At 36.4% G+C, this 27,495-nt stretch overlaps 1 protein-coding gene across 1 annotated transcript in view; it reads left to right on the top strand.

Annotated features, from left to right (window-relative positions):
• The window catches only part of TM9SF3 (transmembrane 9 superfamily member 3), a 74,481-nt gene that overhangs the window by 38,647 nt on the left and 8,339 nt on the right, over window positions 1-27,495 (top strand). The window contains exons 9-14 of the mRNA XM_082674009.1: window positions 2,030-2,160; window positions 14,855-14,994; window positions 17,795-17,863; window positions 18,841-18,987; window positions 19,460-19,543; window positions 19,670-19,746. Coding sequence (XP_082530135.1) covers window positions 2,030-2,160; window positions 14,855-14,994; window positions 17,795-17,863; window positions 18,841-18,987; window positions 19,460-19,543; window positions 19,670-19,746 — 648 coding nt within the window. The remainder of the gene's footprint in view (window positions 1-2,029; window positions 2,161-14,854; window positions 14,995-17,794; window positions 17,864-18,840; window positions 18,988-19,459; window positions 19,544-19,669; window positions 19,747-27,495) is intronic.

Genomic DNA, 27,495 nt, shown 5'->3' with positions numbered 1-27,495 from the left:
GACATAAATTTGCTTTTAGTCCAATTGCAAGTTAAGAACACCCAACCAAACTTTACTATACTTATTCTTGAAAGTTGACAGAGTTCAGACCTAAGCCTAGGAGTATCAAATCTTACCAGGAATAATCTAAAGGTTATTTTCTGATTGACAGTGCCCTGAGGAGGTCTGATCATGTCCTGATATTTTGTCTGAGCGATCCCTAAAACCAGGTGAATATAGAGGTCAGCCCAGAGAATCAAGGATTCTTCAGGTTATCTCAGGATCTGAACTACAGTGGAGCTCAAAGACTTCATACTGTCCTCAGTGCACTGGATAGTGCTCTAGACCCAATTTAAAGACCAGAGTCTCCAAGGGTGTTGAGGAGCAGTAGGAAGCACAATGCAGATGCCTGGGCCACTGATTGTACCCAGTGGAACGTACGTGGGATTCTTTTTTTTTTTTTTTTGCCGGACGCGGGCCTCTCACTGTTGTGGCCTCTCCCATTGTGGAGCACAGGCTCCGGACGCGCAGACTCAGCGGCCATGGCTCACGGGCCCAGCCGCTCCGCAGCATGTGGGATCTTCCCGGACCGGGGCACGAACCCGTGTCCCCTGCATTGGCAGGCGAACTCTCAACCACTGCGCCACCAGGGAAGCCCCGTGGGGTTCTTTTTGACTGTTGGAGGGAAAGGGAGAAAGAGAGAGTTGAATATAGCTGAATATAGAATTTATTAACCCGTGTCTGAATCTGAGAAGATAATGGAAAGTGCAGGAAAAGAGAATGCTAGGAAAGAGTTGGAATTTAATAAGAGAAATAATCATTTTAATTAGTTCTTACCCTTTTTGCTTTGTTCAAATGCTGAGTATTATTAGTTTAGCAAGGAGGGGTTCTTGAAATGTACCTGAGAAAGAAATTAAATAGAGACAAAAGTTCAGAATCAAGGAGTTTTTCTGCAAGAATGTCAAGATCTGGGGTAGTAATTCTATGAGACAGATGTTTGAAAAGAACTTTATATAGAAGAAAATAAAAGTTAGGATATTGCTTGTTTTTCCTGTAGCACTTTCTGTTTGGGTCCTGTTGCTTATGGTTGTGGGGCTGAACTTTAATAGTGATCCCATGTTAAATCTTTACATTACGTTCCTGAGCAGTATGAAGATGTGTCCCGGAGGTGTGCTTGCTCATGTGCTCTGCTGGGTTAGAAAGCTAGCTCCTGTTGTGCTTCTGGTCATTATGAATTTGATTAAAAAATTTTTGATTACATAGTTTAAAAATTCTTTCCTTGGGTTATTTAAATAATAGATTCTCAGTAAATAGAATTTTGGCAATACAAAGAGGTTCAAAGAAATAGTAAAACTTATAAATATTTAGTTCTAATTGCTGAGAGGAAGCTCATGAAACACATTCTATTGATTTTTCCTTTTGAAACATAGAAATGAATTTAAATATATGTTTATAATCATAGAGCTAAGAGTAAATTTAGGGAACGTTAACCCAGGGGTTTTTAAACTTCTGTTTGTTTGTTTGTTTAAAGCAATGTAACCCTCTTTTCAAATGAGGGCATATATGAAACTATAATGTGTGAAACTGTTGAAAATGAACTTGTTCTGTTGAAGCAGGGCTGGAGGACCTGGGCCCTTCCTTTACCGGTGACTTCATGGGCACCTCTTAGAAGCTCCAGAACTCCAAGTAACACCTAGGTGTTTGATAACACCTTTCTAGGCCAACTTGTAGCCCAGAAAGATTGAGTGGTTTACCAACGTTCACAGCGGTTCAGTGGCAGAATCAGGACAAAACACCAGAATATTTTACCATAGTTCATTGCTCTTTTCCGGTACACCCACATCAAAAGCGTGTTTCCACTAGACATACTTGAATAGTTGGACTGGTCTTTATTAGCTGTTGTTTTGAAACAGCTATTAGGTTGTCAAATTTAAGTTCTTTACATTAAAATTTTAGATAATTTGGTACTAAATAACCACCTTTTAAACATTAATATATGTCTGTCTGTCTACCTAGCTCTCTGATTATTATAGTTTCCCTTTTCTTTCAGGAAGGAGATGGATAAAGCAGATGTTCATTGGTGCATTCCTCATCCCAGCTATGGTGTGTGGCACTGCCTTCTTCATCAATTTTATAGCCATTTATTACCATGCTTCGAGAGCCATTCCTTTTGGAACAATGGTGAGTTGCTTGCATCTTACCTTTAAACTGAAAGAGTGTAAGCATTCTCTAATGTGAGGCCTGCTGTCTCTCCAGAGAACCTCTTAACTAGGAGTTCTGCCATTTGCAGCCAGTCCCTACCCAGTCCTGGAAAGTTAGGTAAAGAACATTTTTTCTTGATTCTGTCAACCAATAAAGTGAAAGAACAGCTAGGGATAAACTGGTGAGTATATTTTAGAAGAATGATGACACACAAGCAACATGGGTGTTTAATGTGGTAGGTGAGTGCAGTGGTAGGAAGTGAAGACTCTCCACAACATTTTGTGTTTTTTTTGGTAATAGTGTACTATTTTTAGAACCTTATGAAAGCATCTGTATTAATATTGATAATATATGTGCTATAGATATTAAAATCCTATCTCATATCTTACCTGTTATCACAGAGTTTGAAATGTTTTAGATTATTTAAATATATTAAAGCTAAAGCACAGAAATACTGGCGCTTTACACAGTTAACTCACAGTCTTCAGATTCTTCCTGTTGTCTTTTTACTAGAAACAACTTTAGGCCTGGAGTAGACTTTAGTCTTAATGTACACTTTGCAAACTTGCGCACACATGTACATATATGTATGCGAGTTGGAAGGTGGTTACTGCTTTTCAGAGAGGCGGTTAACTTGGTTAAGGTCATACAGATAGTTAATGGCAGAACTGTAACTGGAACCCATATCTCCATCTGAATTTTAATCGTTTTGGCTTTCTTTCTATCGTATGGGAGTTATTGAATGGTTTCACAGAAATTCCAGATGATTGGTTGTTTTACAGTCCAGGTTTTTCAAAGACACCTTGCATGTATATTTTTACTAAGTCTTTAATATTTTTTATTTAGGAATATTTTGCAGATTGCTTCAAAATTGAAAGCTTTTGTTTGTTTTTTGTTTTTGCAAAGTAACTGATAAAGGTTAGGAAAGGGTAAAGTAATTAATTACATTCATTAATTAACTGGAAAAGAATTTGCTTCATAGTAGTTCCAGGCCATCAGGAAGTATATAGAGAGATTCAAGTTACTTCTTAAAGATGATCTACTGAATTAATTACTTTCATAATGTTTAAAAAATTAAAATTCTGGTTCTGTTATAATTTTCATCATAAAGTTTTGAATTTGATGTGGTGAAAATTATATGCTTTGTTTCACTAAAATTATAAATTTTACCACTGTGTAAATGGGGTTTTAAATGTTAATATTCACTGTAACTTGCCTTTAGATAATTGAATAATTACTAATTATTCAAATACAATATCAAACTCTCTGCTGAGCCAGAGATGGTTTGTAAAATTGATCTTTGGCATATAAAAGACTGGCTGTTGGTGCTTATCGGCCTCCTACAATGTCATGGTCTTAATTTGCATTCTAATTTATAATGAAGAAATGCTGAGTGAAGGGCATTCCACTGCCCTCAAGTTTTAATCAGGTGTGTGGTCTAACATTTTTTGCCTCTTTTTAAGCGTATCAGAACTTGTTTAGAACATGAAATTTAAGAATTGATGTGAATGTTTGACCTAGTTGTCCATTAAGTGTTTTAACTACTTAAACTTACATTTTAAGTTATTTGACTTGTTGACATTATGAAGGAAATGGTTATATATTCTCACAAACTCCATGGTTCTCAACCGTAGGTACACATTAGAGTCACTGGGGAGTTTAAAAATTTCAATGCCCAGGGCTTCATCCTATGCCAATTTATCTGTCCTGCTTTAAACCCAGTCTCTACTATTTACCTGATTCTGGTTCCCAGCATCTGAGGATGGATCTGTCAGCTGAAAAGCTCCCAGACCACATGTGTCTGAGAAGCTGGTTCTCCTACTAAAATAGCCTAGTTTGAAAATCAGAGTCTTCAGATACTCTTATATGCTCTTCCCGAGGCCTTAGCTCATTCTGTCCCCCATTCCTTTGATCTCTTGGGCATTGAGCCTTTTCTCTGGTGATCTTAGCTCTGGTTCTGTTTTCTCAGAGATTCCACAATTGAAGGCTTAATCCAGATGTAGTCATAGTGACTTCAGCCTCTGTCTTGCCCTACAGAGGCACCAGAACAATGGGGATTTTGCCCACTTGGGATCTGGAGTCTTGTCAGAATACTGCTTTTGTCCCCAGGACTAGCCCAAGATAAGATTGAAAATGGATGAAATTTGTCTCTGGACCCCAAATTCTCTGCTCATGTGTACCTGATTATACATAAAAAGCCATTAAATCCATGCCAGATTAAACTTGTTGAATAATAGTCAATCTTAGCAGGTTAATAAAGGTAAAAGAAACATAAGTAGAGGGTGGTGGTGGTAATCTCAGCTAATGTCTAGTGTCCCAGGCTTAAGTCATGGTTCCTAGAGAGTATTACAAAACAATGTAAGAGAGCATTTAAATGAAATTTGGGGTCAAAGACTGTTCAGAGATGAACATACCTGTTTCTGAAGTTGGTGTGTTCTGGCAGAGGTACTATACAGAGAGTCAGAGAGAGTGTACTTCAAATTAAATTGTATCTGGTAAGGTAAAACCTTTTTCCTTTGGAATTTGTTCAGAAATGATTTAGGTGTTATACCCAGAGTTTTTGGTCCTATGAGAGTTTCTTGGGAATGAGGAAGGGTTTGCCAGGATATTCTGAAAAAAACATTTTAGGCATCAAGTCTTTTGTGGGTTGTAAATCTCAGATTCTTAATTTAATGTTATTGGAGGCTTTCAAAGGACAAAGAGCCAAGTTGCAGAGTTTTAAACTCAGAGGCAAGGTAGCATAGAAACTAATAAACTTTCTAATCTAAATATTACTCAGTTCAGAATGTACTGATAAATCCTTGACTTATCATACTTTATGGTTTTGTCTCTTAATGGGTAGAATAGTTGATGGAGAAGTAACAGGGGTCATGAGCCATGTAATATTTGTCATCTTGAGGTTTGTTTTAGCTTGGGAGGGAAGTCATCAGAAATAGGCCCGAGGTTTTAGGAAATCAGATTTCACAAATATTTAGGGAAATGCTCTCTCATGACCCAAGTCTTGGGCCACAACTGGGAAAATGGCTTGAGAATTTGAGGTTTTCAAAAATGAAATTCATGGGGACTTCCCTGGTGGTCCAGTGGTTAAGACTGCGCTTCCACTGCATGGGGCGCAGGTTCAACCCCTGATCAGGATCCTGCATGCCGTGTGGCGTAACCCCCCCCACACACACAAAAAAAGAAATTCATGATATATAATCAGAAATTAACACAATGAGGAAAAAATGGAGACAAAGAGTAATGGATACATGCTATTTTGTGATCTCTCAAAGGTTGTGAGAAGAGTACAGTATACCTAAGTATGAAAGGATACTAAAGTCTATAAAAATAGTGTTAGAAAACCTCCGTTTCCTAACCTGAACTCTTGACAAGTGCTAAGGCTAACAAAAGGATTTTGTAAAAATATTTTGATAGCAAGACCAAAGGCTCATTACATGGGATCAGTGATGTAACAGAGTACAAGAAGAATCGCTCTATCTCATTCTTTCTCTTTTTATTTTTCATCAAATAAAATAACCTTCAAACAAGAAAAGACAAGAGGAAATAATCCCTGATAAGAGGGAAGTGAAGCCTTAGATAAGGGGATTGATTGTACAGGAGTACCCAGCTGCCTTAGTAAGTTTAGTTGCTCATATAACTGATCTTTTAGAGATACTGAGAGATCATGATGATAAGTAATGCTTGAATAACTGTGTAAGACGAGGCAAATTGTTTTTCTAGAAGGAAAATGAAGAAAGTGGATTCTCCCTTACAAAACATAGTGAACTTGATGTTGATGAGGCACAAGATTTTAGAATGTGTTATTAAAATTTACTTTTTAAATCACGGGAAGTAATGAACATTAGGAGCTGTTATGGATTCATTAAAACAAAAATGCCAGAACAACTTCAGTTCCTCTCTTCAGTAGGTTTTAGCAAGACTAGAAGAACAAAGAGTATAAATAAAGTATTATATCTTGTTGGACAAGATGGAGAAATGTGGGTAGAATAGTACAGTCAGGTAAACATGTAAATAATTATAGAATTAAAGTATTGGTATGATATTACCCATAATATGTCACATACTGTCTTTTAGTAGAACGTGACAGATATTCTTGACTTTGACCTATTCAAATCATTGTTGATGACATATAAAGGCACAGTGATCTGATGATTAAATTCAACAAGGACATGAGATGGGTGTGGGGCAGGGACTAGTAATATGGAATGATGAAGACAGCATCTAAAATGATCTCAACTGACGGAAGTGATGAGCCATATCTAACAAGATGAGTTATAGTAAGGACAGGTACATTTGCATAGCATTTTGTACTTTACAAAACACTTTCACACCCCTTGTCTCACCTGGTTTTCAGAAGAACTCAAAGAGATAGAGATAGTGGTATGCATTATCCCGCTTTTACCAAGCAAAAAACTAGGATTCAGTTTTTCACTTAAAGTCACATTTTCTTTGTTGTGGTGCTGGTGGTGGTGATGATCTGTTTTAGTTTTTTTTTCTTTTTTTCCTTTCTGCCCGGAGTTCAGGTTTATGCCGAGAGCGGTGAATGAAGAATGTTTTATGCCTTTTTTTGGTCTGTATGTTTTTACAGCTGTATTGAGGTATAATTAACATATGATAAATTGTATCTATTTAAAGTGTGACAAGCTTTGATATATGTATATATTTGGGAAACAGTCACCACAATTTTAAAAAAGTTATTTATCAAGTCCAGAAGTTTTGTTATATACCTTTGTAATTTATCCCTTTTTCCTCCTCCTTCCTTCCCTCTTTCTTTTTTTAATCTATTTATTTATTTATTTATTTTTGGCTGCGTTGGGTCTTCGTTGCTGCGTGTGGGCTTTCTCTAATTGCTGCAAGCAAGGGCTACTCTTCGTTGCGGTGCACAGGCTTCTCATTGCGGTGGCTTCTCTTTGTTGCGGAGCACGGGCTCTAGGCGCGCGGACTTTGGTAGTTGTGGCGTGCAGGCTCAGTAGTTATGGTGCACGGGTGTAGTTGCTCTGTGGCATGTGGGTTCTTCCCGGACCAGGGCTCGAACCCGTGTCCCCTGCATTGGCAGGCGGATTCTTAACCACTGTGCCACCAGGGAAGTCCCTCTCTTTCTTTCCTTTTTCTTTTTTTTACTTTAAAAATTTTCTTTTTCCCTTCCCTTTTTCATTCTCAGGTAACCACTGGTCCGCTCTCTGTCATCTTAGATTAGTTTGCATTACCTAGAATTTCATATAAGTAGACTCACACAGTATGATCTTTTTTTGGTCTTTTTTCACTCAGAAAATTATTTTAAAAATCTCTTGATGTTGTTGCATATATTAATAGTTTTGTTCCTTTGTATTGCTCAGTAGTATTTTATTGTAAGGGAAGTACCACAGTTTGTTTATCCACTTACCCAGTAATGAACTTTTGAATTGTTTTCAGTTTTTGGCTATTACATACAAATCAAGCTGCTGTGAGTATTCATATGTAAATCTTTGTGTGGACATATTTTTTGATTCTCTTGGATAAATAACTACAGTGGAATGACTGAGTCATATTATAGCTTAACTTTTCAAGAAACTATTGAACTTTCCCAAAGTGGTTTTGCCATTTTACATTCCCACTAGCATTGTATTTATAAGGGTTCCAGTTGCTTCACATTATCTCCAGTACTTGATATGGTCAGTCTTTTAAATTTTAGCCATTATAGTGGAAGTGTAGTGTTGTCTCATTGTGGTTTAAATTTGCATTTCCCTAATGACTAATGTTGAAGATATTTTTGTGTACTTATTTGCCATCCATATATATTCTTTAATGAATGTTTAAATCTTTTGCTTATTTTTTATAGCTTGTCTTGTTGAATGGTAAGAGTTCTTTATGTATTGTAGATACTAGTCCTTTGTCTTATATGTAGCTTGCAAGTATATTCTCCCATTTTGTGGCTTGTCTTTTCATTCTCTTAAGAGTATCTTTTTTTTTTTTGATGGTTTTGCCCCACATCTGCTTGATATTAATTGGGCAAGATGGGGACATGCTTTTTTTTTTAATTAATTAATTTATTTTTGGCTGCATTGGGTCTTCATTGCTGCACGCAGGCTTTCTCTAGTTGCGGCGAGCAGGGGCTACTCTTCATTGTGGCGTGTGGGCTTCTCATTGCGGTGGCTTCTCTTTGTTGTGGAGCACGGGCTCTAGGTGCGTGGGCTTCAGTAGTTGTGGCACGCAGGCTCAGTAGCTGTGGCTATTGGGCTCTAGAGCTCAGGCTCAGTAGTTGTGGCGCACAGGCTTAGTTGCTCCATGGCATGTGGGATCTTCCCAGACCAGGGCTCGAACCTGTGTCCCCTGCATTGGTAGGTGGATTCTCAACCACTGTGCCACCAGGGAAGTCCAAGAGTGTCTTTTGAAGAGCAAAAGTTATTAATTTTGAAGTCCAATTTATTGATTTTTTTCCTTTTACGATTTGTGCTTTTCTGTCCTTTTTAAGAAATCTTTTGCCAAATCAAAGATCAGTAAGTTTTCCTCATATGTTTTCTTCTAGAAATCTTATAGTTTTCGCTCTGAAATATAGGTCTATGATCCATTTGTAGTTAATTTTATATATTGTATGAGTTAAGGGTCAAGGGTTTTGTTTTGTTTTGTTTTGCTTATGGCTCTTCATTTGTTCTAGCACCATTTGTTGAAAAGATTACTCTTTCTCCACTGATTTCCCTTAGCACTTTTATTGATAATCAATTGACCACGTATCTATGTGTATCTATTTCTGAACTTTTTTTTCTGTTGCATTGATTAATTTGTTTTTTGGTTTTTTTTGATGCCAGTATCACACTGTCTTGATTATTGTAGCTTTACAATAAGTCTTGAAATCAGTTCTTTTTCAGAGTTGTTTTGGATTTTTTAGGTTCTTTGCATTTGCATGTTAAGTTTAGAATCGGCTTGTCAATTTCTACAAAAAACCCTGAGGTTTTGATTAGGATTGCATTAAAGCTATGGATCAATTTGGGAAGAATTCACATCTTAACATTATATTAAGTCTTTTGATTAATGAACACAGTATATCTCTTGACTTATTTAGGTATCTTTACTTTTTCTTTGTAATGTTTTATAGATTTTAATATTTAGGTTTTGTACAGCTTTTATTGAAATTACCCCTAAGTATTTCATATTTTTTATGCTATTTGTAAATGGTATTTTTTAAATTAAAAATTCTGATTGCTTGTTGCTAGTGTATAGAAAAACAGTTGATTTTTGCGTGTTGGCTTTGCATCCTGCACCTTTGCTAAACTCACTTATTAGTTCTAATTTCTTTTTTGTAGATTCCTGAAGATTTTTTTACATAGATTGTCATGTTGTCTGAGAATAAAGACAATTTTATTTCTACCTTTCTAATCTGTATGCCTTTTATTTCTTTTTCTTGCCTATTGCACTGGCTAGAACCTCTAGTACAATGTTGAATAGAAGAGGTGAGACCAGACTTCTTCTCTTGTTCCCAATCTTAGGGGGAAAGTATTCAGTCTTGTGCCATCAAGAAATATTACCTGTAGTTTTTCCATAGATGTCCTTAATCAAGTTGATGAAGTTCCCCTCTATTCCTAGTTTGCTGAGTTTGTTTTATTGTGAAGGGAGGTTGGCTCTTGCAATGATTTTTTCTGCACCTTTTGAGGTGATCTATGATTTTCTTTTTAGTCTGATAATATGGTGAACTGCATTGATTGATTATTGAATCTTAAATCAATCTTGCATTCCTTTGATAAACCTCAATTTGTAATATAGCTGGATTCCATTTGCTAAAATTTGTTGCTTTTTGTTTTGAACCTATATTTATGAGAAATATTGATCTGCAATTTTCTTATAATGTCTTTTTTTATGGTTTTGTTATCAGGATAATGCTAGCATTATAGAATAAGTTTTTAACTTCAAACCCAGTGTTTCTTCTATTACAGTATTGAAGTTGCCCAAGAAACAGAATGGGGAGTTATTAATTAGCATGTTGAAAATATCTATAAAATAGATAGGCTTCTTATAAGCATTTGTGTTTATGTTGGCAATGTCCTGATTGTTAGGTTTGATTATTATCAACATGCTTAAATTGAAGCTAAATAATTTTTATATAGAAATAAAGGCATAAAATGTATAAGGTAGAAAAGGAGTCATAAAAATTGCCTACTCTGAGCAAGTGTCAAGGAAATGCGTAAACGTAATGACTGACAAGATGATATATTTTCTGAGAATCACCTTACCTATAAGCAGTTACTGTCTGTCATCCTCAGTAAAATTTATATCCTTTAGTATTCCATAATAGCCCATCTTAGGCTGCCTTTTCCCTTTCCATTCCACTCACACCACAGATTTCCTTAGAAGGCCAGTCTGGAAATAAAGATAGAATAATAGTCACATTCTTAGTCTGTGACTGAGGTTGAGAATAGTTGACCAGTTGGTACATCTTTGGGGTATTAAGCAGTGATAGGCAGTACTTGTTTCTGTCTTGTTCTCATTGTAGCTAGGGGAGGCCCTCAACCTGGAGTGAGTCCTTCCTTCCCCCGTCCCTGTTTTCACTTTTCATTGGTCCATGAACAGAGGCTAGGAAGCTCTAGGGGTGGGCCCTGTATTAGTTTGAGTTCCAGGGTTTTCACCAGTGTATTAGACTAATGGTTTTTTAACTCTTAGTTGTTAAATTTCATTTTAAACGAAAGCTTAATGCAGAAGCCCAATAAAGAAAACAGATACAAGCTTGATTCTGTTAGTATAAACAAATTTTGCAAATTCAGTTTTTTTAGCATTCTAAATTTAATGAGAGCAGTAAAGTTGCGATGAATGCAGATTTAATACCAAGGGGTACAGGTAACATTCTTCTTCAGTAACCAGTTTGTTTGGTTGAATATCAGTATTGAGAAAAATCCTGACTTCTCGGATAATTTAGTTCCATGTGACTTTTTTTTTTTTTTAATAGCTTGCCTTGCAGTCTCAGAGTATTTTTCAAGTAGAGTCATCTAGAACTTGGACATAAAGGAGTAGGAAATTGGTTTCACAGTTCAGTCACTAACAGTTTCTAACAAACTGCTCACATTTTTTATCATGTATTAAAAAGTCAGGAAAAGGGGAAAAAATTAAATGCTAAACAGTTGATATTGTCTTGATGAGACCGTTTATAGGTTCCTTTGATGACTGCTGTTATGCTTTGATTAAGCACACAAGGCAAGATATGCCCTCATTTCACCTGCCACTTAATTGCTTGTGACATGCATGTGCTGTAGTGCATTTGCTTGTAAAGCTTTTAGTGAGCAAGTATGTGCAGGCCTGAATTGGGTCGAGGTGGAGGATGGGGAGGGAGAACAAGAGACCAGTGTAGCATTACAAGCCTTCCTAATCAATGACACGTTTACTAGGAGTCCAAATATATACACAGAGATAGCAGGAGAAACTTTATTCTGAGGTTTGCATGAAAATGAGTTAACATGATTGTGGTATCTCCAGTTATTAATATTTGATATAGAACTAATTTGAGTGTGTATATTTTTATTACACTTAAAAATATTATTTAAAAAAAACTATTTTCAAAAGGATACTCAAATCAAATGCTTGTGGAATTCCTGAAACTCTTCAGCAGGACCTGAGGTTCTGTGGAACAGTTTGAAGACCACTCTGCTAGACCATTGTCATTCCACATAGGAATGTTTTCTCCAGCTTCTCTTCAATCCTTATCTGAAATTAGAATTCTGGTAAATTAAGGGGAAAATACATAGGTCTCTATCACAGTGTGTTAATATTTATGAGTTTTATATGCTTAATGATAGCAAAATAATAATTTAAAAAGCAATCAACAATGAATAACAAAAATTGAGACAGAATTCACCCCCCAAATATGAGGTATGTATAATTCACAATATATCGTAGTATTTAAAATATCTTTAAAATGTCTGCTTATTTTTTATGTTTCACATATTCTTGTTATTTATATGGGCAAAAATTCATATTTTTTATTATTTATTTATTTATTGTTATTTTTTTTTTGCGGTACACGGGCCTCTCACTGTTGTGGCCTCTCGCGTTGCGGAGCACAGGCTCCGGACGCACAGGCTCAGCGGCCATGGCTTATGGGCCCAGCCACTCTGCGGCACGTGGGATCCTCCCAGACCGGGGCACGAACCCGTGTCCCCTGCATTGGCAGGCGGACTGTCAACCACTGCGCCACCAGGGAAGCCCAGAAATTCATATTATTAACAGGTCTAAACTGAGACACCAATGATTTGCCTTCCTAAGTCTGAGCTTTAAAATGGAATTTCAGAACTCTCTTAACTCTCATACATTTATGCAAGTTTTACCTGAAAGGAAGATGATAATACTCCTTGGCTTGTTTAACACACACAAGCACACATAAGGATATAATGAAGATGCAGAGTTTTCACAATGTTGCTTCAAAATAGATTCTTTCCTTCTCATGTGATCACTGTGAATTTTCTACCCCACACCTCTTCATTTCTCTCAGTCAGTTTCTTCACAGTTTTCATTCAGCTTTTCTCTCACTTTTACTTTTTTTTCCCATCAAGGTACATTTTATTGAGTTTTTTTAAAATTTAATTTAATTTTTTTTATATACAGCATGTTCTTATTAGTCATCAGTTTTAAACACATCAGTTGTATACATGTCAATCCCAATCACCCAGTTCAGCATACCACCATCTCCACCCTCGCTGTGGCTTTCCTCCCTTGGTGTCCATACATTTGTTCTCTACATCTGTGTCTCAACTTCTGCCCTGGAAACCGGTTCATCTATACCATTTTTCTAGGTTCCACATACATGTGTTAATATACGATATTTGTTTTTCTCTTTCTGACTTACTTTGCTCTGTATGACAGTCTCTAGATCCATCCACATCTCCACAAATGACTCAATTTCATGCCTTTTTAGGGCTGAGTAATATTCCATTGCATATATGTACCACAACATTTTTTAAATTAATTTATTTTATATTTATTTTTGGCTGCGTTGGGTCTTTGTTGCTGTGCACGGGCTTTCTCTAGTTGTGGTGAGAGGAGGCTACTCTTTGTTGCAGTGCATGGGCTTCTCATTGTGGTGGCTTCTCTTGTTGCGGAGCACTGGCTCTAGGCACACGGGCTTCAGTAGTTGCAGCACATGGGCTCAGTAGTTGTGGCTCGTGGGCTCTAGAGCGCAGGCTCAGTAGTTGTGGCTCACGGGCTTAGTTGCTCCGCGGCATGTGGGATCTTCCCAGACCAGGGCTCGAACCCGTGTCCCCTGCATTGGCAGGTGGATTCTTAACCACTGCGCCACCAGGGAAGTCCCTGTACCACAACTTCTTTATCCATTCGTCTGTCGATGAGCATTTAGGTTGCTTCCATGACCTGGCTATTGTAAATAGTGCTGCAATGAACATTGGGGTGCATGTGTCTTTTTTGAATTATGGTTTTCTCTGGGTATATGCCCAGTAGTGGGATTGCTGGATCATATGGTAATTCTGTTTTTAGTTTTTTAAGGAACCTCCATACTGTTCTCCATAGTGGCTGTGTCAATTTACATTCCCATCAACAGTGCAATAGGGTTCCCTTTTCTCCACACCCTCTCCAACATTTGTTGTTTGTAGATTTTCTGATGATGCCCATTCTAACGGGTGTGAGGTGATACCTCACTGTAGTTTTGATTTGCATTTCTCTAATAATTAGTGATGTTGAGCAGCTTTTCATGTGCTTCTTGGCCATCTGTATGTCTTCTTTGTAGAAATGTCTGTTAAGGTCTTCTGCCCATGTTTGGTTTAGGTTGTTTATTTCTTTAATATTGAGCTGCATCTCACTTTTACTTTTGATTTATTAGAACCCCAAAATGTATAATTGAAAGAGATCTTAGAGGTGATTCAGTCCTATTCCAGTTTTAGAAGTTCAGAGTGAAATAATCCTAACCAGATGCTGGCTGGAAAAGAGCTTGAGTGTGTCTCCTTGAGTGTACAGATTTATATAAAGAAAAAAAATCACAAAAATAAATTTATTTATTTATTAACTAACCACTTTGGTTCTAGAATCTCTGTGTGGTCTTCCCTGTAACTTTAGACTTTGAATTACTAATTGGCAGAAAAATACTCATTATTTTAGTAATACACATATGTGCATAAATAGTGATATTCTTCTATTTTTAAGATCCTAAGGCATTGTAGAATAGAAATGAGCAGACAGATTGAGACAGGCAGATCTGAATTGAAATCTTAGTTCGGCCACCTACTAATTGTGTGATCATGGGAAGTTACTTAGCCTCTCTTAAGTCTCATTTTCTTCATCTGTAAAGTAGAAAAATAACATGTATAAAGGTCCTTGTGGATATTAGGAGCTCAGTGAAGTGTAGGCAAGTAAATAAGTTGGTTATAATGATAAAAGATAAAGGATATGTTAAAAGCATGACAGCTGAAAGTGAAAGGAGAGGAAAAAAGGATTGTAGTAGGGACAGTATGGAAGAATAGGAAAAATTGGGAACTACGGTAGATAGGAAACAGTTCAACTTGTATTTAGTTTAATTCTAATATTCTAAAGCACATTCTTTTCCTATTGCCATTAGTATATATTCTGCACAATTTTAACCCATATTGAACTTAAACATTTTCTCTTGTGATCAAATTGTATTTAAATTTTTAAGTGTCGTTTTCACTTGTTTTTATTAGTGTTATTGTTCTCTGAGTAATCACACATATTTTAATTTAATTTACAGGTGGCCGTTTGTTGCATCTGTTTTTTTGTTATCCTTCCTCTAAATCTTGTTGGTACAATACTTGGCCGAAATCTGTCAGGTCAACCGAACTTTCCGTGTCGTGTCAATGCCGTGCCTCGTCCCATACCGGAGAAAAAATGGTAAAGAGAATGCTAAATTTTATGTGATTGCTTCTCACAATATATAAATTCCTAAGGCTATTATATATACATAATTTTTAGAATTGGCATGTATTTATAAGTTTAAACTTAAGAATTTGTCTTTTTACTTTTTCCTTCAATTTATATTGCTAGGAGTAGTAATAAATGATATGCTTATTTCACTTTTTTGAATATTGGTGCCATTTACAGAGAAATCAAATGCTTTGGTAAGTACACTAGTGCACAGAGGTGGGTGGGACCTAAAGCGGCAGCTGTTGTATAACTGCAGTCTATAAAGCAGATTTAACCTGCTGCCTGTTTTTATAAATAAAATTTTGTTGGAATATAGCCATGCCTGTTGACATATTGTCTGTGACTGCTTTTACAGGGTGGCATCAAAGTTGAGTAGTTATGACAGAGACCATATCACCTGCAAAACCTGAACCTGAAATACTTACTATCTGAACCTTTACAGAAAAAGATTGCCAACCCCTGACTTCTAATTTCACTTTCCTTTCCAGATATTTTATTATTTGAAACAACATTGACTTATAGCCATAGATTTTGTATCAAATGAGAGAGGAATTAGTAGTGAGACCAATTATAACTTACCGACCTATGTTCTTTACCTTCACTTCTGGGATAGTGTAGAATCTCTCAAATACATTTTTCACATTTTATGCACAAAATGTATTTTTGAGGATCTCCCATAATTCAAGATTTAATCCTGACAAAGGATGACAGGTATTTCTGTTTAACAGCTAAAGCGATTCTTCTACTGCAGTAGTGTAAGCGTATAGTTCATTTGACCATTCAGCTTTGAAATAGTGATTCTTGATGGATTTTTAACTTGAGATGGTTTGTATTTTTTCAACTTTTGGACATAAAATGAGATGTTACTAATATGTTTATATTTCTAATTTTCATAATTCAAATTTGAACAAAATGTGAACTCATTATATGTTTTGCTTTTTAAGATTAGTAAATTGAGGACTTCCCCAGCAGTCCAGTGGTTAAGACTCCACCCTTCCACTGCAAGGGGTGCGGGTTCGATCCCTAGTGAGGGAACTAAGATCCCGTGTGCCGCATGGCGCAGCCAAAAATAAATAAATAAATAAAAATAATAATAAAATTAGTAAATTGAACGTTTTAGTGCTGATTTATGCTATTCTGCATTCTTTATTTTCCTAATTCTTACTTGCAGACATAAATAGAACAGTCTTACTGTACATTTGTTTTATTTCCCGTCTCATAAGAATAGCTGTACGGTAGACTCTACATATTCATAATAAGGGATATGTATTGAAAAGCCTCCATTCCTAGATATTTTGCTATATTGTAAGTATAACTTATGTTTAAGTACTTATATAGTCTTTTGTAGACTTGGAGGTATGTAGACATTTGCAGAAGTGGAGGCTGAATAAAATAGCCCCGTAGTGTAAAGGAGAATGATCTGTTCTAGTCCTAGGAATTGTCCGTGTTCTTTTTCTCTAGGATTGGTGCTTATGAGAACTTTTGTAGTCTGTTTTTTAAAGTCAGTTTTATCTTCAAATCAAGATTAGACTGTTAAGGCTCATTGATACCCTAATGTTTGTTCCTTTACCCATTACTGGGGAGGATAAGGTTAAAGGAAAAGCATAGAAATCACAAAAGTTCCTCTGGTTCACTAGGGCTGGTGAAGGAGAGGAAGGAGCAACATGCGACCTTGCTAATAACCATGGGTCACATTTAGGTGTAGGAAGGCTTGCGTGTCTCTTCATTTTCTTTATATAGTTGTATGGGAACCAAAATCTGAATACTAGATCTGGCGGGCATGTCATTTTTAACCTCTGTGGATCTTGGCTTTCCATAAAAGGAGGAAAGTAGACTAGACTTAAAAATTTTTTTTTCGGCTCTCAAACTCATTTTCTTCTCAGTTTTGTAGTTTGTTCATTTCAGAAATAGTAGTTTACTATCTTTTATGTGCCACATACTGTGCTGGACACTGGGAATACCTAGATGAATAGCTTCTGCATGCCAGGGTTTATAATCTAGTGAGGTATTTAATTAGACAGTACAGTATAGTGTGGTAAGTGCTGCCGTGGAGTTACGTTCAAGAGACAGTGGAAGAACCCACCTCTTCTTGGGAGACCCGAGAAAGGCTTTATGGGGCGAACACTTGAGTCAGTGCTCACAGGAGAGAACCGTGAGACAAGGGAAGGCATTGCAGGTGGAGAATTACTGATTGCAATCAGTAAATGTTTGTTGAGTGAATGAATGAGGTTTGAATTTTATTTTTTATTCGTTCTTTGACTCCTTTTATAACTCAGAACCCATAATACCTTAATTGTGTGATTCATAGGAGAACAAGTTACTGAACCAAGGAAAGCATGAGCAAAGAGATTGGCAAGACCACAATTTGGGAAACATTATTTCAGATGCAGGGGGGTCTCAAGACTTTTCTTTCCCTATGGCTTTCTGTAAGGTAAATGACGAAAATTTTTAGAAGTTACTGAAAAGTATAGAACAGGAGCAAATACTCATAGTTTTTCTTGAGTTCTGCCAGTAAGCAAGTATTTGTGTTCCACAAGTTCTTATCTCGGCCTTTAATGCCAAAAAGAATTTTGACTATAACCTATGGCTAATTTGAAGTCCCCTCTCAGTATTGTGCCTCTTTGAATTTTTGTTTTTCTGTTTATTGGTTTGTTTCTATCCTTAGGTTATTTTTAAGTACCAAGCATCTGATTTCTATTATCAGGGTTTATATAATATAATGTGGAAATCATACTAGAAGTTTACTGTTAATTTTAATATTTTCCAGGTTCATGGAGCCTGCAGTTATTGTTTGCCTGGGAGGAATTTTACCTTTTGGCTCAATCTTTATTGAAATGTAAGTTTTGGCAATGTATTTATGTTTTGGGGGATTTCATTGTAATAAGAAAATTTAGGAGTTAGGATAGGTATAGAATCATCAGATGGGCAGACATCTAACAGCGTTAGTTTGTTAAGTCCATGCTTCTAGAAAGGGGTCTATGTAGTCTGTTAAAAGGTGGTTTTCGGGCTTCCCTAGTGGCGCAGTGGTTGAGAGTCCGCCTGCCGATGCAGGGGACACAGGTTCGTTCCCTGGTCCGGGAAGATCCCACATGCCGCGGAGCAGCTGGGCCCGTGAGCTGTGGCCGCTGGGCCTGCGTGTCCGGAGCCTGTGCTCCGCAGCGGGAGAGGCCACAGCAGTGAGAGGCCCATGTCCTGCAAAAAACAAAACAAAACGCTTTTTGTTTAACTATGGCTTGTGTAATGGAATTAGAGTAAAGGGTCTTTTTTTGGTATAAAATCTTAATGCCCTTTCTTTTGTGGTACTGTGAAAATGGCATGAAGCTTCCATAGGCTTTCTTTTCCTAATTATTTTTATTTTCCTAATTTTATACATTATTACTATATCAAACCTTTTTTAAATTTAATAGGGTGTTTTATAAAATATAAAATACATTGTTTATAAAGTGTCATATCTAGAAAAAAATGAAAGAACAAGGAAATTGACTTTATTTAAAAAATAAGAATTTTTAGCTATTTTCATTTCCACAGTATACTCCTTAAGCTTCTAATTTATTTAGTTTGCTTAGAGATGGATACCCTACCCTACTAATGAGTCTGTTCTTGAAAGATTATCTAAGAAAATATTTTTGAGAGAATTTTAAATGACTTAATGAAAAGGGGGTAAGGGAAACTGTTGGAAGTTACTTGAAAGAAAAATATTGAGATTTAAGTGAGAAAAAAGTGAGAACTAAGATGCAAGTGAGATTTCGCAAGAGCAGTGTGAGCTTCATGAATAAAGACTAGAAAACTGTGTCTTCGTTGTGTTGTATTTAGGTATTTCATCTTCACATCTTTCTGGGCGTATAAGATCTATTATGTCTATGGCTTCATGATGCTGGTGCTGGTCATCCTGTGCATTGTGACCGTCTGTGTGACCATCGTGTGCACATACTTTCTACTAAATGCAGAGGATTATAGGTGGTGAGTACTTATTTCTGGGAAGAACCTCTGGGGACCATAATATTTTAAAATAAGATTCCATTTGAAGTGTATCAAGTGGAGTAAAAGATCTGTATAGAAATTTTCCTCCTTAAGATAGTATAGGGATTTTTTTTTCAATTATAAAAATGTTGATGATTTTAGAGGAAAAATAATATTAGTCAAAAAAAATTTTGTTGGTATTAATGAGGGTCATTAGTTTAAACACTAGGAGACAGGTCTGAAAAAGGAAATGGTTTATTTAGTGTCATTTATAATAGTAAATTTGACAAAATTTAGGATCTCTCCTTCCAATTCTTAGGCTTTCTCCTCGTTGATATATTTAAATGCCATTGTACATTTGTACATGCATTTGTTTTTAAATATACAGAATCTTAAAGGATATTTTTATAAAAGTCTTTGCTTTAAAATCTTTCAGTGCCATCCATTCAAAAGGGTTATTTTTTTTCTTCAGGCAATGGACAAGTTTTCTCTCTGCTGCATCAACTGCAATTTATGTTTACATGTATTCCTTTTACTACTATTTTTTCAAAACAAAGTAAGTGGAGACATTTTTTCATTTTGTATTTTAGAAGCTAAGTTTGTCATTTAAATACTAGAATTTAGGCCTTATGTCTAAAGTAAAAATGGATATACTATATATAATTTTTTGGTTTTATTTCAGGATGTATGGCTTATTTCAGACATCATTTTACTTTGGATATATGGCGGTATTTAGCACAGCCTTAGGGATAATGTGTGGTAAGTTCTGAACTTCCTGGAACATCATGAGTAAATCTTTGAGTGCTTCTGAATCAGAAAAATACAGTAATTGGAAATTAAGAAACTACTTTTTGTTGTTTGATCAGGAATACCAAAATAAACTCAAGCATCTGATTTCAATTCTTTTGACTATTCCTCAAAATCTAATTTATTACCTCATTGATTTCTTTTTAACTTTCCTGTTTTTAGTAATTCTGTATAGCACTATTTTTATTTTCCATACCACAATTAGTTTCTTATTCATGTTGAGAATTGTTGTTTTTGTTTGTTTAGTTTAGATTCTTTGGAAAAGATTATTATGTAAACAGGTTAAGGTTTGGCTGAATGATTTTTGTTTGGAAGTTTCTGTTCCACCGTTCATGGAGGTAGCACAGTTGACTGGTTACCAGTACACGCTTGGGTGTCTGCAGACTGGGCTTAAGTTCTGGCTGTGCCATCTGTGGTTCTATACCTTGATCCAGTTCCCTAAGCTCTCCAAGCCTCTGTAAAATGAGGATAATACCACTGTTTCATAGGTCTATCACAATCTTCCCTTAGATGGAAGACGTGATAGTTATCACCAATGATAGAGTCTCTAGTATGTGTGAAATAACTAGAAAACAAAGAAAGAACTTTTGGAAGCAGCATGAAAAATGGAAAAGACATGGACTGAAAAGGCTGAGAGACCTGGATTAAATCTCCATGCTGCCACTCACTGTTTTTTGTGGCCATGGGAAGGCGTATCAACCTTTCTAAATCTCATTTTCTAATCTATAAAATGGGCATAGCTTTCAGAGTAGTTATTTGTGATAGTGTCATGTGTGTAAAGCACCAAGTGTAATGCAGGTCTGTTATTAGGTGTTAAGAGATAGCCAGTTACATGGGAGACATGGTGGAGAATTTCTGGGAAGAGCTAGACTTTGGGGGACCAATTAGTCCTGGTTGTGAATCGTATTGCCCCTACTTAATAGCCCTGTTACTGTGGCCACATTATTTAACCTTTCTTCCTCAACATTCTCATTTGCAAAACAGTAGTAATACCTACCTTGCAGGGTTGTGATGAGGAGTCAGTGATTGACTGGGTAAACATCAGGTGGATGGCAGATGCTCAGTGGGTGCCGGCTGCTGCTGTTACGGGGTTGAGGAGGGCCAAGCGTCTTGGGCTGTCCTTCTCTTCTGGGGTTGTGTCTTTGTTTCTGTAGATTCTTTGGGTTTCTACACCATGTGTTTTCACCTCAGAGCAATTTCATGACACTGAGTCCTGGCAGAGGTATCTTAAGGGAAAATGTACAAGCAGCTCACTTTTTTTCTGGTTCAGGTTTTTACCCAATAAATGAAGCTAATTCCCTAGTTACCTCATAGGAATGATGTAAGGCTTAATGAATAATCACTCTGGAGACGTTTCCAGATAGTGTATAATTCAGAACTACCCCCACACACACACTTTTTTTTTTTTTTTTTTTTTTTTGTAATTCTGCCTTTAGCTATAGGATGGGCAATAGAATAAGGAAAACAGAATTATCTTGTTAAAACCTGGGTCCTGGTATGACATTTGTGGACCTCTTTAGGGTACCAAGTTTGCTTTCTTCTTTCATCAGAGGAATCTGTTCTGCAGAATGGTAGTTGCCAGAGAAGGTGGTCAAAAGGTCCAAACTTCCAATTATAAGATGAATAACTTCTGGGGATGTAATGTACAGTAAGGTGATTAGATTTAAGAATATTGTGTTTTACATTTGTAAGCTGTTAAGAGAGTGGTCTTAAAAGTTCTTATCACAAGAAAAAAACCTTGGAAACTATGTAAGGTAATGGATGTTAACTAAATTTATTGAGTGATCATTTTGCAATACATACATAAATCATTATGATGTCCACCTTAAACTAATATAATATTACATGATAATTAAAAAAAAAGAATCTATACTCAGCCATAAAAAAGAGTGAAATAATGCCTTTTGCAGCAACATGGATAGACCTAGAGATTATCATACAAGGTGAAGTAAGTCAGACAGAGAAAGAAAAATATCATATAATATCACTTACATGTGGAATCTAAAAAATGATACAAATGAACTTATTTACAAAACAGAAACAGACTCACAGATTTAGAAAACAAACTTACGATTACCAAAGGGGAAAGAGATGGAGGGGAGGGATAAATTAGGAGGTTGGGATTAACATATACACACTACTAGATATAAAATAATCAACAAGGACCTACTGTATATAGCACAGGGAACTCTACTCAATACTCTGTAATAACCTTTATGGGAAAAGAATCTGCAAAAGAATAGATATATGTATATGTATAACTAAATCACTTTGCTGTACTACTGAAACTAGCACAACATTGTAAATCAACTATACTCCAATATAAAATAAAAGTTAAAAAAAAAAATCTGTTCGTATATACCATGTATGTGACCACTGTGTACACACATAAACAAATGACACTGACTGTAAAGTAGTAAAAGTAATTTCACCAGCTATAAGGGAAGACAGTTCTCTGTATTATAGTTACACATTTTTATTTATAGCCGCTGTGATAACCTTGCCTTGTGATAATTAGTTAACCAAATTTGAGAGAAAGTTGAATAGGAACTGAAAGCTAAGTCTGGATTTGTGTTATATGCGAACATCCTGTGTATCCCTTGGCAATCAAAAATTTCGTTTAGTATTATTGGCCATCCTTCCTTCAGAATATTGTTCCCCGAACTCCTCGTTATTTAATGAGATCTTTCGTTTTTTTTTAATTTTCTAATTTAATTTATTTTTTTATACAGCAGGTTCTTATTAGTCATCAATTTTATACACATCAGTGTATACATGTCAATCCCAATAGCCCAATTCAGCACACTACCATCCCCACACCCCCGCGCCTTTCCCCCCTTGGTGTCCATACATTTGTTCTCTACATCCATGTCTCAACTTTTGCCCTACACACTGGTTCATCTGTCCCATTTTTCTAGATTCCACATATGTGCATTAATATACGATATAAGTTTTTCTCTTTCTGACTTCACTCTGTATGACAGTCTCTAGATCCATCCACGTCTCCACAAATGACTCAGTTTGGTTCCTTTTTATGGCTGAGTAATACTCCATTGTATATATGTACCACAACCTCTTTATCTATGCATCTGTCGATGGGCATTTAGGTTGCTTCCATGACCTGGCTATTGTAAATAGTGCTGCAATGAACATTGAGGTGCATGTGACTTTTTGAATTATGGTTTTCTCTGGGTGTATGCCCAGTAGTGGGATTGCTGGATCATATGGTAATTCTATTTTTAGTTTTTTAAGGAACCTCCATACTGTTCTCCATAGTGGCTGTATCAATTTACATTCCCACCACCATTGCAAGAGGGTTCCCTTTTCTCCACACCCTCTCCAGCATTTGTTGTTTGTAGATTTTCTGATGATGCCTATTCTAACTGGTGTGAGGTGATACCTCATTGTAGTTTTGATTTGCATTTCTCTAATAATTAGTGATGTTGAGCAGCTTTTCATGTGCTTCTTGGCCATCTGTATGCCTTCTTTGGAGAAATGTCTATTTCGGTCTTCTGCCCATTTTTGGATTGGGTTGTTTGTTTCCTTAATATTGAGCTAATTGAGCTGTTTATATATTTTGGAGATTAATCCTTTGTCCGTTGATTCGTTTGCAAATATTTTTCCCATTCTGAGGGTTCTCTTTTTGTCTTGTTTATGGTTTCCTTTGCTGTACAAAAGCTTTTAAATTTCTTTAGGTCCCATTTGTTTATTTTTGTTTTTATTTCCATTACTCTAGGAGGTGAATCAAAAAAGATCTTGCTCTGATTTATGTCAAAGAGTGTTCTTCCTATGTTTTCCTCTAAGAGTTTTATAATGTCTGGTCTTACATTTAGGTCTCGAATCCATTTTGAGTTTATTTTTGTGTATGGTGTTAGGGAGTGTTCTAATTTCATTCTTTTACATGTAGCTGTCCAGTTTTCCCAGCACCACTTATTGAAGAGACTGTCTTTTCTCCATTTATATCCTTGCCTCCTTTGTCATAGATTAGTTTACCATAGGTGCGTGGGTTTATCTCTGGGCTTTCTCCCTTGTTGCATTGATCTATGTTTCTGTTTTTATGCCAGTACCATATTGTCTTGATTACTGTAGCTTTGTAGTATAGTCTGAAGCAGGGAGTCTGATTCCTCCAGCTCCGTTTTTTTCCCCTCAAGACTGCTTTGGCTATTCAGGGTCTTTTGTGTCTCCATACAAATTTCAAGAATTTTTGTTCTAGTTCCGTAAAAAATACCATTGGTAATTTGTTAGGGATTGCATTGAATCTGTAGATTGCTTTGGGTAGTATAGTAATTTTCACAGTATTGATTCTTCCATTCCAAGAACATGGTAAGTATATCTCTCCATCTGTTGGTATCATGTTTAATTTCTTTCATCAGTGTCTTATAGTTTTCTGCATACAGGTCTTTTGTCTCCCTAGGTAGGTTTATTCCTAGGTATTTTATTCTTTTTGTTGCAATGGTAAATGGGAGTGTTTCCTTAATTTCTATTTCACATTTTTCATCACTAGTGTATAGGAATGCAAGAGATTTCTGTGCATTAATTTTGTATCCTGCAACTTTACCAAATTCATTGATTAGCTCTAGTAGTTTTCTGGTAGCATTTTTAGGATTCTCTATGTATATTATCATGTCATCTGCAGACAGTGACAGTTTTACTTCTTCTTTTCCAATTTGTATTCCTTTTATTTCTTTTTCTTCTCTGATTGCCATGGCTAGGACTTCCAAAACTGTGTTGAATAATAGTGGTGAGAGTGGACTTCCTTGTCTTGTTCCTGATCTTAGAGGAAATGCTTTCAGTTTTTCACCATTGAGAATGATGTTTGCTGTGGGTTTGTCGTATATGGCCTTTATTATGTTGAGGTAGGTTGCCTCTCTGCCCACTTTCTGGAGAGTTTTTATCATAAATGGGTGTTGAATTTTATCAAAAGCTTTTTCTGCATCTATTGAGATGATCATATGGTTTTTATTCTTCAATTTGTTAATGTGGTGTATTACATTGATTGATTTGCATATATTGAAGAATCCTTGCATCCCTGGGATAAATCCCACTTGATCATGGTGTATGATCCTTTTAATTTGTGGTTGGATTCTGTTTGCTAGTATTTTGTTGAGGATTTTTGCATCTATATTCATCAGTGATATTGGTCTGTAATTTTCTTTTTTTGTAGTATCTTTGTCTGGTTTTGGTATCAGGGTGATGGTGGCCTCATTAGAATGAGTTTGGGTGTGTTCCTTCCTCTGCAATTTTTTGGAAGAGTTCGAGAAGGATGGGTGTTAGCTCTTCTCTAAATGTTTGATAGAATTCACCTGTGAAGCCATCTGGTCCGGGACTTTTGTTTGTTGGAAGATTTTTAATAACAGTTTCAATTTCATTACTTGTGATTGGTCTGTTCATATTTTCTATTTCTTCCTGGTTCAGTCTTGGAAGGTTATACCCCTCTACGAATTTGTCCGTTTCTTCCAGGTTGTCCATTTTATTGGCATAGAGTTTGTTGTAGTAGTCTCTTAGAATGCTTTGTATCTCTGCAGTGTCATAACTTCTCCTTTTTTATTTCTAATTTTACTGATTTGAGTCCTCTCCCTCTTTTTCTTGATGAGTCTGGCTAATGGTTTATCAATTTTGTTTATCTTCTCAAAGAACCAGCCTTTAGTTTTATTGATCTTTGCTATTGTTTTCTTTTTTTCTATTTCATTTATTTCTGCTCTGATCTTTATGATTTCTTTCCTTCTACTAACTTTGGGTTTTGTTTGTTCTTCTTTCTCTGGTTCCTTTAGGTGTAAGGTTAGATTGTTTATTTGAGATTTTTCTTGTTTCTTGAGGTAGGCTTGTATAGCTATCAACTTCCCTCTTAGAACTGCTTTTGCTGCATCCCATAGGTTTTGGATCATCATGTTTTCATTGTCATTTGTCTCTAGGTATTTTTTGATTTCCTCTTTGATTTCTTCAGTGATCTCTTGGTTATTTAGTAATGTATTGTTTAGCCTCCATGTGTTTGTGTTTTTTACGTTTTTTTCCCTGTAATTCATTTCTAATCTCATAGAGTTGTGGTCAGAAAAGATGCTTGATATGATTTCAATTTTCTTAAATTTACTGAGGCTTGATTTGTGATCCAAGATGTGATCTGTCCTGGAGAGTGTTCCGTGCGCACTTGAGAAGAAAGTGTAATCTGCTGTTTTTGGATGGAATGTCCTATAAATATCAATTAAATCTATCTGGTCTATTGTGTCATTTAAAGCTTCTGTTTCCTTATTTATTTTCACTTTGGATGATCTGTCCATTGGTGTAAGTGAGGTGTTAAAGTCCCCCAGTATTATTGTGTTAATGTTAATTTCCTATTTTAGAGCTGTTACCAGTTGCCGTATGTATTGAGGTGCTCCTATGTTGGGTGCGTATATATTTATAATTGTTATATCTTCTTCTTGGATTGATCCCTTGATCATTATGTAGTGTCCTTCCTTGTCTCTTATAACACTCTTTATTTTAAAGTCTATTTTATCTCATATGAATATTGCTACTCCAGCCTTTTTTCATTTCCTTTTGCATGGAATATCTTTTTCCATCCCCTCACTTTCAGTCTGTATGTGTCCCTAGGTCTGAAGTGGGTCTCTTGTAGACAGCATATATATGGGTCTTGTTTTTTGGTTTTTTTTGTGGTACGCGGGCCTCTCACTGTTGTGGCCTCTTCTGCTGCGGAGCGCAGACTCCGGACACGCAGGCTCAGCGGCCATGGCTCACGGGCCCAGCCGCTCCGTGGCATGTGGGATCTTCCCGAACCGGGGCACGAACCCGCGTCCCCTGCATCAGCAGGGAGACTCTCAACCACTGCGCCACCAGGGAAGCCCTGGGTCTTGTTTTTGTATCCATTCAGCAAGCCCGTGTCTTTTGGTTGGAGCATTTAACCCATTCACGTTTAATCAATATGTATGTTCCTGTGACCATTTTCTTAATTGTTTTGGGTTTGTTTTTTGTAGTTCCTTTTCTTCTCTTGTGTTTCCCACTTAGAGAAGTTCCTTTAGCATTTGTTGTAGAGCTGGTTTGGTGGTACTGAATTCTCTTAGCTTTTGCTTGTCTGTAAAACTTTTTTTTTTTTTTTATGCTTGTCTGTAAAACTTTTGATTTCTCCAGCAAATCTGAATGAGATCCTGCCTGGTAGAGTCATCTTGGTTGTAGGTTCTTCCCTTTCATCACTTTAAGTATATCATGCCACTCCCTTCTGGCTTGTAGAGTTTCTGCTGAGAAATCAGCTGTTAACCTTATGGGAGTTCCCTTGTATGTTATTTGTCATTTTTCCCTTGTTGCTTTCAGTAATTTTTCTTTGTCTTTAATTTTTGTCAGTTTGATTACTGTGTGTCTTGGCATGTTTCTGCTTGGGTTTATCCTGTATGGGACTCTCTGTGCTTCCTGGACTTGGGTGGCTATTTTCTTTGCCATGTTAGGGAATTTTCAACTATAGTCTCTTCAAATATTTTCTCTGGTCCTTCCTTTCTCTCTTCTCCTTCTGGGACCCCTATAATGCGAATGTTGTTGTGTTTAATGTTGTCCCAGAGGTCTCTTAGGCTGTCTTCATTTCTTTTCATCCTTTTTTCTTTATTCTGTTCCACAGCAGTGAATCCCACAATTCTGTGTTCCAGGTCACTTATCCATTCTTCTTCCTCAGTTATTCTGCTGTTGATTCCTTCTAGTGTAGTTTTCGTTTCAGTTATT

This window comes from Grampus griseus (assembly GCF_964374135.1).
Source record: "Grampus griseus genome assembly, chromosome: 16".
NCBI classification, from domain to species: Eukaryota; Metazoa; Chordata; class Mammalia; order Artiodactyla; family Delphinidae; genus Grampus; species Grampus griseus.
Note: the sequence above shows the minus strand (reverse complement) of the source record. Positions and strands in the feature narration are given on the sequence as shown.